The sequence below is a fragment of the Anguilla rostrata genome, chromosome 3, assembly GCF_018555375.3.
Source record: "Anguilla rostrata isolate EN2019 chromosome 3, ASM1855537v3, whole genome shotgun sequence".
Classification (NCBI taxonomy): domain Eukaryota; kingdom Metazoa; phylum Chordata; class Actinopteri; order Anguilliformes; family Anguillidae; genus Anguilla; species Anguilla rostrata.
Genome location: NC_057935.1, coordinates 38363123 through 38377328, shown reverse-complemented (window position 1 = coordinate 38377328; position 14206 = coordinate 38363123). Strand labels below are relative to the sequence as shown.

The 14206-nt window shown below is 41.3% G+C and overlaps 2 protein-coding genes across 6 annotated transcripts in view; both read left to right on the top strand.

Annotated features, from left to right (window-relative positions):
- The first annotated feature begins 4450 nt into the window (after window positions 1–4450).
- On the top strand, window positions 4451–12189 carry slc38a11 (solute carrier family 38 member 11). Of its 2 annotated transcripts, XM_064327425.1 has the most exons (12): window positions 4451–5026; window positions 5179–5302; window positions 5803–5877; window positions 6043–6177; window positions 7969–8034; window positions 8717–8823; window positions 8909–8988; window positions 9385–9455; window positions 9684–9845; window positions 10618–10730; window positions 11237–11368; window positions 11723–12189. In XM_064327425.1, exons 1-12 carry the CDS (start codon window positions 4940–4942, stop codon window positions 12014–12016), a joined length of 1446 nt encoding a protein of 481 aa, XP_064183495.1. In that variant the 5' UTR covers window positions 4451–4939; the 3' UTR covers window positions 12017–12189. The 2 variants fall into 2 exon arrangements, with proteins under 2 accessions (XP_064183495.1, XP_064183497.1); XM_064327427.1 differs by lacking the exons at window positions 4451–5026; window positions 5179–5302; window positions 5803–5877; window positions 6043–6177 and adding an exon at window positions 6191–7153.
- Window positions 12190–12496: 307 nt separating this feature from the next.
- Window positions 12497–14206, top strand: part of cobll1b (cordon-bleu WH2 repeat protein-like 1b) — a 51482-nt gene continuing 49772 nt past the window's right edge. For 2 of the 4 annotated variants that reach the window (XM_064327419.1, XM_064327418.1), the window contains exons 1-2: window positions 12497–12561; window positions 13503–13595. In XM_064327419.1, coding sequence (XP_064183489.1) covers window positions 12512–12561; window positions 13503–13595 — 143 coding nt within the window. In that variant the 5' untranslated portion in view covers window positions 12497–12511. Of the gene's footprint in view, window positions 12562–12869; window positions 13081–13502; window positions 13596–14206 lie in introns of those variants that run through there. The other 2 variants (XM_064327420.1, XM_064327421.1) reach the window with 2 other exon arrangements.

Sequence of the window (14206 nt, the reverse complement as noted above, 5' to 3'; positions counted from 1 at the left end):
CTATATTTCAGCCTGTCATAGTAAACTACCTGAATGATGAACTTACTAGAGATGATCTTCAATGTGTCCCATGCCTATCCCCCACGCCCCAAAGAATAAAGTAATCTCCAGAAATTGGCATCTGTTTTCCAAATCTTTCATCACCATAAACAGAGGAAAATATTACATCTTTCTCAAAGTATCTTTGCCTAGTAAGGTATAAAAAAGCACATAAGCAATCATTTTCATGAAATCCTATTTTAACAGTATCATCAGATTTATTAATGTGGATACGGATGAGTTTATTCACTGTCCCTGTATAACTATATCTCTTAAGCCAAGAACACATGGAAAGATTTTAGTTCTGGTATCTGTTATTCTTTTGCCGTAATTATATGATGGAATCCGCAAACTGAAATGCAATGTTATTGTATGTGGCATTTGCTAGATGGTGTGTATCTTTAAGTTATTTTGTATGTGCTCAACTTAAAAGAACAACTGCTGTTAGCCAATAAAATGATCATTCCACAAAGTAATGTTCCAACAGCAGTTGTTCAGAAATAGTTTCAAGTAAAAAGACTGGAAGTGTGACAGTGGTGATTAACTGACTTTTAAATAATCTGTAATCAGATTCTTTGATATCACAGAACTAGATTGATCAGCCAATTCAAAAGTGTGGTGCCCATAGCTAGTGTAGATACATATCATGTTGACCAATTTCACAACTTTCTTGCCTGTCAGCTCCAACACCTGGGATTCTAGAGAAAAAGACCTCCATTGTGCACAGCTGATGTACCCTTTCTAATGATTTGTAAAAACCATGCTCACTTCCATTCACCATCCTCCTAAATGCAGCAATCATAAGTAGGTTTGATAAGAAGTAAAAATTTCTGGTAAATTGTTATGTGTGTGAAAACAAGTCACTTGAATCGATTAATTGTTGTTTGCAGATGCAAGGTTATCAGTAGTAAGTTAAGCATTACCACGCCATGTGCGAACTGTTCATTATCAAGAGTATCTATTTTGTCAAAGTTTTAGAATACACCCTTATAAAGCACAGTCAAAAAGAAGAATAAAGGTTTTTATTCAGTTTGTTATGTGTGTATTTTAATAGCAAGAACAAATCATTTTAAAAACAGTGAAGCTTTCATTTAAGTGACTATACTGTTGTACAATGCATTATACAATGACCTTGGAAGAACTTTTCTCCAGTGCAGATATTCAATTGTAATTTTTATCTTCATATCTACAGGCATTTGTTCTCAAGTTTCCTGTTTTTCTTCAGCTCAGTACTTTTGGACTCAAAATGAAGGTATTCAGTGGGTTGTATTTGTTGTAGTTATAATATAAATGTCAGAAATGTAAGTATTGTGAAGTCATGGGTCCTTGAGGGAGAATTTTCCTTGAGAGGAAGAGTGCAGGTGGCAGGAGTATGGAATTATGACTGGCCATCCAAACATCTGCATCTTTGTTTGACTCCTATTTGAAATGCGTCGTTTTGAATGAAAAGTTTGGTTTCATTTATAATATACTGCCATCTTAATGAGCCATCCCACTGTAGTTCAAATGGAGCGACATGGGGTGATTGTCCAACTTTTAGACCATGTTATAAGGCAGTTGTTCAAAGCCTCGTGTTTGGGACCCTTTCAAAAATGATTGCATTAATGTTACTTTAATTTTTTCGGTCAATGGTTTACGTTTTCCACACAGAAAGTGAAGATATATTCGTTGGCAAGATGAATTTGATGTCATTCAGATTTACGGCTCGAAAGAAGAAGGTTTTTGAAGGTGCTTCCAAAAGTAATGTGAGGGAGTCCGTGTTATTAATGATGTAACTAAATTCCCAATGATTACATCATGAGAGATAAATCTGTACTTTTGGCTATCGGCTGTACAGCATAGAGAAAAACAAACTCCTTTTGGTGAAGATTTTCCTGACAGCAAGGAACTCTAGATCTACTCTGATTCCATTATGAAGTCAGATCATCTTGGCCAGATCCAGCCCGGGGTCGCTTGCTATCTGGATGGGCCTCAAAGAACTCTCATGCTTGTAAGACTTAATTTGTGCAGAGTATAATATTTCGTGGATGATTCATTCAGTCCGTTACATTCTGTTTTTTAGCCTTGAAAAACACATTTAGTAGCGTGTTTGGAGTCCTTGGAGTCCTGCTGCAAGGAGAATCACCTCCACCCTCCACCATGTTTCACAGTTGGAGGTGGGGGGATGGGACGCTTTTGATCATGAGCAGTTCCTTTCATTCTCCACACTATCCGCTTTCCATAATTTGGGTACAGGTTAATACTTGTCTCATCTGTCCATAAGACTTTGTTCCACAACTTCACAGATTTTTAGGCACTTAGGAACTCTAACCTGGTCATTCTGTTTTTGACGCTTACCAGTGGATTGTATCTTGCGGTGAACAATCTGAGGTTATGCTAGGGTAGTCTTCTCTTTAATGGCAGTTGAAAAGGAGTTTTCTTCACAAGTGAAAGTATTATTCCGTCATCTACTAAAGTGGTCTTCTGTGGTCTACCATGTCATTTGCTAATGCGGAAATCACCAGTACATTCTTGCATCTTAACACTGTACCAAACAATAGGTTTTGACAGCCAATGATTTTTCCATGTCCATTTTCTAATTTTCAGCCTCAGGATTGCCTACTTTACTAGCATTGACATTTCTTTGGTCCTCATGTTGATACAACCCCAACAGACTACAAATGAAAATTCCACACCTAGAATCAACTCTAGACCTTTTGTCAGCTTCCTCGTGCATAAACGAATGATACAAAGACACACAGCTGGTCAAGAAAAAGCTAAGCAGCCAAAAATTGTAAATGGCAGCCAAATATTATAGAGCTTATGGGTCCTAGAGGTAAAAATGCCAAGCATGAGAAGATACACTAATGTACTAAGCTAGACAATTCTGGGACTAATGGAATGGTGGGGCTGAAGGTTTGGAAGCTGTTTATAGCACCCCCCATTTGCCAATTCATGTCATTTCTATTGTGGAGGTTATACATATACAAAAATTAACCTATGTTAGGCCATGTTATTGGACAAAATAGGGGGTGATGGTGATAATAATAATAATAATAATAATAATAATAATAATAATAATAATAATAATAACAAAAGTTTTCCCCAACTTTGCAGTAGAACTAATAAATGCAAAAGGCATGCAGGTTGCAGCACCTGCAGTGCTTGGACTATTCATAATCATAGAAATGAATCACGCCCTTATGGATTTCAATGCCCTTTACAATAAACATGCCATTTAACAACAAAAGGGAACGCCTTTATCTCATTTTTGTCATCAAAGAACAGGTTTTTCAAAGTTAAACATTAATTTAGCAAATACTCTCTCACTCTGCTACTTAAAAAGCATGGTACATACAATTTAAATACAAAATACAAATATACAACTCTTTTTAAATGGGGTTTCATATGGATTAAAATAAACTAAAAGATTATCTCAGTACAAAAGATTTTACTTAGATTGCTTTTAATTGTTGCTTGCTTGTTTGAAGCAAGTAATTTTGTCTCTGCTTTCCTATTTGACTTTGGTTTAGGTGAATTTTCTTTTCTGCACAGTTCAGGCATGCTGATGAAGATACAGTTGTCTATAACAGGGGCTCACAACCCCAGTCCTGTAATCCCAAAGGTGTTTCTTTAATTGCACAGCTTGCTTGATTATTAACAGTCTGGGCATTACTATCCTAGGTACTTCCAGTACATGGTAACCTGTGCTCATTAAGCCTAATAATAATCAAATTATTCAAGAGTAGTCAGGAGTTTGGATGGAGCACAAACCAGAAACATCTTGTACGCACTAGTACCAGGGTTGCCTTCCACTAATCTATAAACCAGATTAAATTCAAACTGCACCAGTTAGCCTACTCAGCCTGCAGTTTAGATCATGAAATAAATTATACCACATCTCCTTTTCCAATGGAAAAGAGGATCAGAAAATATAATATTTTTGCACAAACCTCTTGCATTAATACCCTGGGAAACAATCCTACTATGTACGTTCCAGGCTCTAGTGAGGGTCCACGGTATTAAATAATTCACTATAAATCTATATTTTATGCTCAGGATGGCATTTCCCCACTAATAAGCATTGAGGTATCACAGTAAATTAATCTATTGAACAATATTGGCTACAGTTACTGCATTGGTTAAGAATTAAACCAGATGTAGATATTAAGACAGCTGCAGTGTCTATTTGATTTGATTCAGATGTAATTGCACAGCTTGCTTTTGATTATTAACAATCTGGAATATATTACTATCCTAGTTCTAGTGGTGAACACTAAACTGCATAGGTTTTTTTTTTTTTTTCAATTTAGTGGATATGTGTGTCAAATGTAGTTTTACGGCTGTAGCTTTACGTGTGAAGTGAGGCGACCTGTGGCTATATCCACTGTTCACTCATGCACAGATCATTTAGATGCTTTGTGAAGCGGATGGAAAAACATCACTGTTCACTAGGGAACTGTCACCATCGTTTGTGGTTGTTCCTTGCTCAGAGAACGAGTTACTACTAGCTCACAATGATTGCGATTGAAAGACATACATTAATATATAAATAACATAGCTGATAATTTTGCAAGAGCTCGACTACACGAAACGAAACAATAAGCATCTTGTTCTAAGGGGTATGATCAAAAACGGGGAGAAAGTAGGGGAAAGGTCAGTATGAATAAATCCTGTGTAACTGTACCAGATCAACGGCTCATCAAACGGAAACAGACTGTCTCATCTAGTTTATAACGTGATGAACATAATGTTGCTTGCACGTAGCCTACGTCTTTTACTAAGTTAGCGCCTTCACCATCGTCTAATACTTGTGTGAAACGCTGGCAACGAGGTGATTCCTTGGGCGGACTATAATCCCTGCCCAGCAGAACTACTGACCCTTCTGAGGAGATGCGAAGAAGGGGAGATCAACTCTACAATGTCTGACAGCGGTTTTATTCTGAGGGACACAGAAATTAGCCTTAAACGCGGCGTCGATCAGCACGCGCAAAGCGTTACGCTTCAGGTACAGTAAAACGACCATCAGTGGTTGTTTTTCTTTTACGTGTAAAAAAAAAAAAACTAACTAAAAAAAAAAAAACATTCAGAATGTTGAATACTTAGTCCATTTTGGTGTAATTAATACATATAATATGTATCTATATTATTTATTTTCAGACCGAGCTCAGTGAAAGGAAGTCATTGATTTCCCCGCAAAATGAACTCGGTGAAGGTGGGACAAGTTCCATGCCGGCAGCCTCCTTTAATTTCATCAATTCTATAATCGGATCTGGTATAATAGGTAGGCATTCGCAGCAGCCAAGGAACAATATTGTTGTAGGAATTCAAAAGTTTTATCAACGACCGTAATTATTTACTGTCAGTATTTCAAGTGTTAAAGTGCGCGTTGGGAAAATCACCCGGTGATCATGTGATTTGCTACATAAAGCAAACATTGGTTAAAATGGATATCTGGATAATGTGTTTAATTCTGACCCTTAAACACGACAGCTTTCACTTGAGTTAAGTTAAATACAAACCGATTTAACAGTTTATCTTAAGTTATTATAGACTGTAGCCTATTGTTTCTTGTAACAGTGAATCAAAGGATTACATTTCGTGAATAGCTAGGCGACCATGACAGCCTGTTCAAATGGTTCGTCACAGGTTCACCAAGGGACATCGGAAATAGGCTAGTCCGTTTCTTTACTATAATGGTAAAATATATTTAGTTTACAGTGGGCATTTTAACATTAAGTTGTGCATTAAAATGGCTAAATATTTTAAATAACTTCCCTACAGGTCTCCCTTACTCAATGAACCAAGCAGGCTTACCTCTTGGGATGCTGCTGATGATCCTAGTTGCTTGTATTACAGGTATGTCAGTAAGATGTAGAGTAATATCAGTGAAACTATATATTTAACATGTAGATCAGACCTGAACACAGTTACTTTTATAAACTGTTGAACGAGCCACAGAAACCTAATAAATTTATATGAGCCATGTTATAACACACTCTTTGATATGTCTCTTTATTATAGACTACTCAATCATTCTTCTGATTAAAGGAGGACAACTCTCAGGTACCAGGAGTTATCAGGCATTAGTACAAAGCACCTTTGGCTTTACCGGATACTTGATTCTTTCCGTACTGCAATTTGTATACCCCTTTATCGGTAAGTGCATGTTAAATCAACATCAGGTTACTTGATTCAGCTGTTCGAAATGCACAGTACTAATCCTCAGCCTCACATCATTTGAGATAGGGACTAGCACAATATGCAACAGGATCCCCATATATGACATGCACCTAGACCTGCACGTCAAACTAAGATGGGGGTGATCTGGCTTTCAGTAGCGGCTTCAAGACCCTGTGCACTCTTTATAAAGCGCTCCTTTTAAAATGTTCATTTTAATAAGAACACTCAAAGAGTTGTCTCTTTAGCTGCCTGAGAGGCTAGCACCAAGGATTTGACACAAGCTGATGTTTTGATGGAAGCTGTTGGAAGATAAAAAGGGGAGTGACACGGCTGAGGTTGTTATTCATACGAGCAGCAGCATTCTGGAAGAGCAGTGAAGGCCTGATGGCAGAAGCAGGCGTGTCAGTGAGGAGGGAGTAGCAGTCCAGCCTGTAAATGACCAGTCCTTGGACTAAGGGAGTATGTGTTGAGAAAGGGTTGGAGTCTCTGGGTGTTGTACAGAAAGAATCTGCATACTTGACAAACTGCTATGATGTTCTTTTAGAGTGACAGTTTGGGCTAAAACATTGGCCAGTTAGCTTTGCTATTTTATTTCATTTAGTTTTTTTATTTCTAACAATTAAAATTATTTTTAGTGCCCAGGGTCGGTAATATTGACATCTAATTAGCAAATTATTGAGGCATGGTAATATAAGGTTTGAACCAAGTCAATGTTTTTAAACAGATGGACATTCTCAGTTACCAAACAAATGTCTTACTTGTCATAAAATCATTAGATTACCCGTGGACATTTAACTTACTAACATCTGAATATTATACAATTTCCAATTAAGGGAACATAATATCATGATATTAGGGAGTCTCCAGCCAGACAGCTAGACATTGGAGCACTGTTCAAGCACTCCATGGTCTATAATCACATCCAGATGGTGCCAGTGGCAACTGGAAGCAGGTATCACATGGTTTGATAGCATTACCTAGGGAGGGAGGGTTTCGGTTGGCAGTGAATGCTCTGCCTCAGCAGCCACTCCTCTGGTCGGTTGATTGCCTGCGCTGTAGCTGCTCCAGCTGAATTGGTGGTCCAGGCCTCTGGCTCCTTCATAGCACTGCTTAATGTAGCACAGTGTGCGCCTTCCCAAACTGACTGAAGACAATTCAGCAATGGGACAGTAAATTGTAAAAATAAAAGATAAATAAAAAAAACCTGCCAGACAAGGTTATAATAAAGTGATCACTGCAATCTAGCAAAGGCACATTTAGGACAGAAGTCAGTTTTTTTTGACTGTGTGTTCATTTTTTCAAATTTAGGCCTGTCTCATCACTTCAATGTCAGGAGGGTGCACACTAGGTCACATGTGCTTTGGAATGTGTGCAGTCTTATCTTCTTTTCACTCAGTCTACCAGCTAAGCACAGTTACAACAACTTAACTATCTGGGGCATAGCTAGATATGCTTGTACTATGTCTTGGGGAACTTATTAAAATCCATTTCTACTGTGTTTACTGTCCTAATATGTATAACCCTGCTTGAACTTTCTCTATCACATGCTAGAAATGTGCTTTCAAATGAGTGTGATAATTGTGCCTATAGCTCATTCTTCTAAAAAGCTACCAGGCTAAAATTTAAAATAACCGATGTTAAAACGCTGTTAAATCCATTTTCATATGAAGGTGGCTGGAGAGTAATTTGATGTGCGCTTTGTATCACAAAGACTTGCAGATACTGAATCCTTATCCTTAATACATCTCTATATTACTCTTCCATCAGCTATGGTCAGCTATAACATCATTACTGGTGACACACTTACCAAAGTCTTTCAAAGAATACCTGGAGGTATGTGGCTCTTTAACAATGTCATAAATTCAATGGAATAAAATGAATGTATTCTATGAATAGTGTGCACATGTGCCCCCTCTACTGGAATGTGAAAGTACCTACTCATTCTTGGTCAGGGTTAAGGGGGGGTGGGAGGATGCTGGAGCCTATTGTGAGAGGCAGGAATACACTCTGGACACTTTTCCAATCTATCGCAGGGCACACACACCGTTCACTCACACACTTGTACCTATGGGCAATTTAGTGACTCCAATTAGCCTACCTGGCTATCTTTAGGAAGAAACCGGAGCTCCCGGAGGAACCCCATGCGGACACGGGGAGAACTTTCAAACACAGAAAGGATCCAACCCAGGCCGGGATTCAAACTGAGGACCTTCTTGCTGTGAGGCGACAGTTCTGCTCACTGCGCCACCCTTTAAAACTATATGCGGTGCCAAATTAGACCCAGTCCAATCACCATAGGGGCCAGTTCAGACTTGAGACACGTGCATGCAAAGTCAGCATGGCAGTTTAATTAAATTTAATTGAGTTGGGAGCTTAAACGGTAGATAAGTGAAGGGGAGCTTGTTGTTGCAGCTAAATTAGTACTTGGGGGCTGCCGTACTTACAGTAAGGCAAAAAGTTTTGTTATTCCAATAGGTACTGAAATCTGTAATGCTCTTCACCATTTTGTTTGCAGTTGGGCCCGATCACATGCTTGCGGAGCGACACTTTGTCATCCTCGTGACCACCGTTGTTTTCACCCTTCCTCTGTCTCTCCATCGGGACATATCCAAGCTGGGAAAGGTAACATCCGGAACGTTCATTTGACACTGCAGCGGAGTTCTGCGGGTTTTGTGTGACGTTGAAGTGAGCCTGTGTGTGCTGGCAGGTGTCCCTGCTCTCCATGGTGTTGACCCTTGTCGTTCTTGTCACGGTCGTCATTAGAGCAGCCACACTCGGACCACAGATGTACGTACCATCTGCGCTCACCCTGTGTCATTTCACCGTGCATTCTATCTCTGTATACAGTACCTGTTTCTGGGTACTGCTGAAACATTGGATTTACCTAGCAGAGGATCAATTCATTCATTCATTCATTCACCCATTCACTCATTCATTCCATTCATTCATTGTTTTATGTTTGGTAACTGGATTCTGCTTATTTTATTTTCAATAACTAAAATATAATTGAGCTTCTTGTAATGTAATATTTGAGACATCATTAAAGATTTGAGAATCATTTTGGAGAGCCAAGACGCTCAAAGTTTGAGAGAAATCCTCGAGGAATCATTCAGACATGCAGTTAACTTTTTGGTGATGTCAGAAACATTCCTTGGTAACACCCGTGACTCCTGTGTGCCCCAGACCTCCTACAGAGAATGCGTGGTCGTTTGCCCATTGGAATGCGATTCAGGCTGTTGGTGTCATGTCTTTTGGTGAGTTGTGCTAATTGGCGTACACGCAACCCATCAGCGCATTGTACTCCAGAACCTTGGCGTCGGCTCTTCCGATTACATCATCTGGCAGAGCAGCGGCCACCGGGTGTGGGCGTCTTTCAGAGACCCGTCGGAGAGCGTAGCCGAGAGATCACGACCGCGTAACGGAAATGGCACGCGCCGATTGCATCATGTGCGGGGAATTTTCCCCTTTCCCCTGTCTTGCAGCCTTCATCTGTCACCACAACAGCTTCATGATCTACGACTCGCTGGAGGAGCCCACCCTGAGGAACTGGTCGCGCGTCACTCACATGTCCGTCAGCTCCGCCGTGCTGGTCAGCCTGCTGTTCGCTGCTGCGGGCTATGCCACCTTCACGGGGTACACGCAAGGTAAACTCTGCTAGCGGGCTACGCCACCTTCACAGGGTACACGCAAGGTAAACTCTGCTAGCGGGCTACACCACCTTCACAGGGCACACGCAAGGTAAACTCTGCTAGCGGGCTACGCCACCTTCACAGGGTACACGCAAGGTAAACTCTGCTAGCGGGCTACGCCACCTTCACAGGGTACATGCAAGGTAAACTCTGCTACCGGGCTACACCACCTTCACAGGGCACACGCAAGGTAAACTCTGCTAGCGGGCTACGCCACCTTCATGGGGTACACACAAGGTAATCTCTGCTACCGGGCTATGCGACCTTCACGGGGTACACACAAGGTAAACTCTGCTAGCGGGCTACGCCACCTTCACAGGGTACACGCAAGGTAAACTCTGCTACGGGCTACACCTTCAAGGGCACACAAGGGAAACTCTGCTACCGGGCTATGCGACCTTCACGGGGTACACACAAGGTAAACTCTGCTAGCGGGCTACGCCACCTTCACGGGGTACACGCAAGGTAAACTCTGCTAGCGAGCTACGCCACCTTCATGGGGTACACACAAGGTAAACTCTGCTACCGGGCTACGCCACCTTCACAGGGTACACGCAAGGTAAACTCTGCTAGCGGGCTATGCTGCCTTCACGGGGCACACGCAAGGTAAACTCTGCTAGCGGGCTACGCCACCTTCATGGGGTACACGCAAGGTAAACTCTGTAAATAGCCTTTTTCTCCGAGTAGTATCCTGTGTTCAGTGATCAGTTGTTCTTTCGTGTCTTAGGCGATATATTTGAGAACTACTGCAGGAACGATGACCTGGCTACGTTCGGTCGCTTCTGCTATGGGATCAGCGTAATCACCACTTTTCCCCTGGAATGCTTCGTGACGCGGGAGGTAAGATGTCACTTTCTCTCCCTTTGTATTGGAAGGTGAGGATAGGTTATATCCCACCCTAACCATGAGACCTTACTTTCAGAAATCTGCCATTTGTGCGGTTTCAGTCTGCCTCACAGGGAGTGCCTTATTCCTGTGGATTTTCCGGACTAGGACATAGTGTCACGGCTTTACGCAACAGATAGCTCTTTCACAAGCTCTTCCTCTTTGGTTGTCCATGGAGATTATGATTGGATTGCACGCTCGTCTCCAGCAGCGGGTCCACGAGTCATTGACGAGCCTGACCCGCGGCTAAAGGGCGGGGTCACAGGTCACGGTGCCGCTGACTGTGCCTGTGTCTGCCGACGGCTGATTGGACGAAGAGAAAAGTAAAGCGAAATCAACCAAACGGAGAGCCAGATTGACTCAAAGAAAGTGTAGAAAAATGGGATTGCGAGCAGTACGTTTGCGGCTCGGTCCGTTCTGTCTGACAGCAGCGCGTCATGTGCTTCTGTTCTAACACACAGGTGACGTCAAATTTGTTTTTCAACGGAACGCTCGGCACCGCCGCCCACTGTGCTGTGACTGTCATGATTGTAGCTCTGGCCACGGCGATCTCCCTGGCCTCCAACTGCCTCAGCACTGTTTTGGAATTAAATGTGAGTTAGAGCACTTTTTTGAATAAATCACCTGGCAAAAGTAACTTGTGACCTTAAATCAGAAACATGCCTCAGACATCCACTTATCTGCACCCTCTCTATTAGCCAAAATTAATCCTCTGCCTAGAAACTTACCATAGCAACTGTATATTATATGACTGTAATTATGATTGTAACTGATTGCCAAACAAGATAGCTATGTCAGTCACTAGTATACATTTTAAATTAATTTTTTTCCAGTTGATATGTTTGTAATATGTGTAGACTGGTGGACTGTGCAGATACTTTGTGATTGGTGGAGCTTCGTCTGTACTCTGTAAGAATCCGGATGATTCCGCCTCCTGTCTGTTACAGGGCGCCCTCAGCGCGACGCCACTGATCTTCATCATCCCATCAGCGTGCCACCTCAGGCTTTCGACCGGACGCTGGCTCCAGTGGGAGAACCTGATCTCCTGCCTCATCCTCCTGTCGGGCGTGTTCGTTATGATCGTGGGCGTGACCATGACCGCCCTGTACCCCCAGGACTGCTCCCACGGGACAGAGATGTTCTACTGCTCATCCTCCAACCTCTCGGTGGCCCGCACAACCTCCTCCGCCAATCCCGAACAGTCCCAGAATCTGTCCCAGGATGTTTCTCAATTCACTTGATTTTTACCATTTTATTTTACCTTTCCTGCTGTAGCTTTACCTGTCGTCATGTGTCGCGCATTCCCTGTTTTTATTCTTTGCTGGTCCGATGCTTTTTAAAGTGATTTCATAAATGCAGGAAATGCAGTATGTTTTTGTTGTCACTCTTGCCATAAATCCGACCATTTCTTCAACCCTGTTTTATCTTCTTTTAAGTTCCTCTTTTCTTGCTTTAGGAGACACTTCACACAATTTAAGGTACATTTAACATACATCTACGTATGAATGGTTAACACACAAAGGGATTTTAGATATGAAATGTACGGGCAACATTTTTAATCGGAATACATTTGACAAAAGAAAAATTAACAATGACCAGCACTGTCAAATATAGTGTAATCTGTCAGCCAAACATTTCTGCCACAGGACGGCGCTATAAACATTTTCCTAAATTAATTGGCAAATTCGGCAGATACAAAGAGGGTACAGTATTTCACTGTTGATTTTTTTCCCCTCATGGGAAGTTCAAACAGATGCATTCGTGTCAAAGGAGACAAACAAGTCATGTAAGTGATTGCGCTTTAATGAGATATTTTAATTCATCGCATCGATTAATATAAATAATTATGAGTAACCAATGTAATGTAATATTAATTCATAAACACACTAAACGTACTGTTGTGTTCATCGGATAAATGTAATCTGATCAACTCGTTTCCAGAGGCTACCCGGCTTTTGCAAAAAGCGTGTTACGTGGGAAAAAGTGCACGCAGCCAGACTGGTACAGGACAAAGGCTGGACTTGACTGCAGTTGTGCGGACAGTGTGATGCGAATTTTAATAAACTGGACTTAGTTTGCCTGTCAGCGCTACGTGAAGTCTTGGCTCTTTCAGTCGTAGCATAGTCTACTCTTTTACTGTAGAAAATTAATATGTACGTGTGAAATGAAAAGGGGCTTTGGCTTTGAATCGTGCCATCATGTCATGACTTGAAAATGTAGTCTGCAAGTTTAATGAAAACAGACCGAGTAAATCCCGGCGACGCGGTGGAAACAGAAGATCGACTGTTATGAGGAGCGAGAAAAGGTGGGAGTTCCAGCGGAATTTGTTTAACTGTCGTGGAAGTAAATATTAATCTCTATTGAACGCATTTAAATTGGAATTATTGTCATTGGTGTTGGGATTGTCAGTTACAGAATCGCTCTGAGAGAACATATTCCTTTATTCACATTGTGTAGTCTAATGTATGATAAAGTAACGGTTTAATTGCCACTGGAGGGATTTGTCCGTTGACGTTGGTTAAATGCCGGATTTCACAGAAAATCTGGTTCGCATGCAGGAGTTATAGGCTACTTTAAAGGGAAATTGAAATTCTTCGGCGAGTGTTTGACGTGACTGTCAGATTGCTGTAAGATGCAGTCGCCCACAACGAACACTAATTCGCATCATTAAAAAATATCTTTGGGGCATTAGTTATGATGAATTGTTCGTCTTCTTGCTTTTTTTAGCCCGACGGATATAGCTAAATCTGTAGAGTTAGACACGGGAATGGACGACCATGGATCTCAGGGTACCCCGCGTCCGCTACCTCCTGCTGCCAGGTATGTTACTAATTTTCCATGGAGAATCATTGACGCAACAGCTTTACGAATAGCCACAGAGTTCCAAGACAGACCCATTTCCCTGAAAGATGGCTGTAGGCTAAGTTTTAAATGTTTGGAGGTAAATATTCAGTTCCTAGAGTTGAAGTATGGGAATATGCCAGAAGAGTGTAGCCTATATTACTCACCACGGATGCAGTTTAGAGGAACAGTTTATATTTCGCGGCAATCTGTGTGCCTTCTTGAGAAAATGTTTAGAAGATATTGAAAATACAGGAATAAGTCGCTAGACAGATCTGTCGTTTTAAAGATGAAATTGGTTTTAAGAATGCCACACATTTTAATTAGATAACGTTCATTCAGTTTACGAAGCAGAAACATTTTCGCGTGTTTTGTTTCGTGTTGTGCTTGCGTGGTCATATTGGTGGGACCCTCACTGTCTCATGGCTACAGCGTTGCGTTTCTGTATTTATTTAACTGAGAATACAGCTATTGCAGCGTTATGACAGTGCAATGTGTTTGCAGATTATAAAAATGTCTTTCACTGCCAGTAGTCCCTTACTTAATCTCACGTGTCACAATATCAAACCCCCTAGGTTCCATAAAGTTAG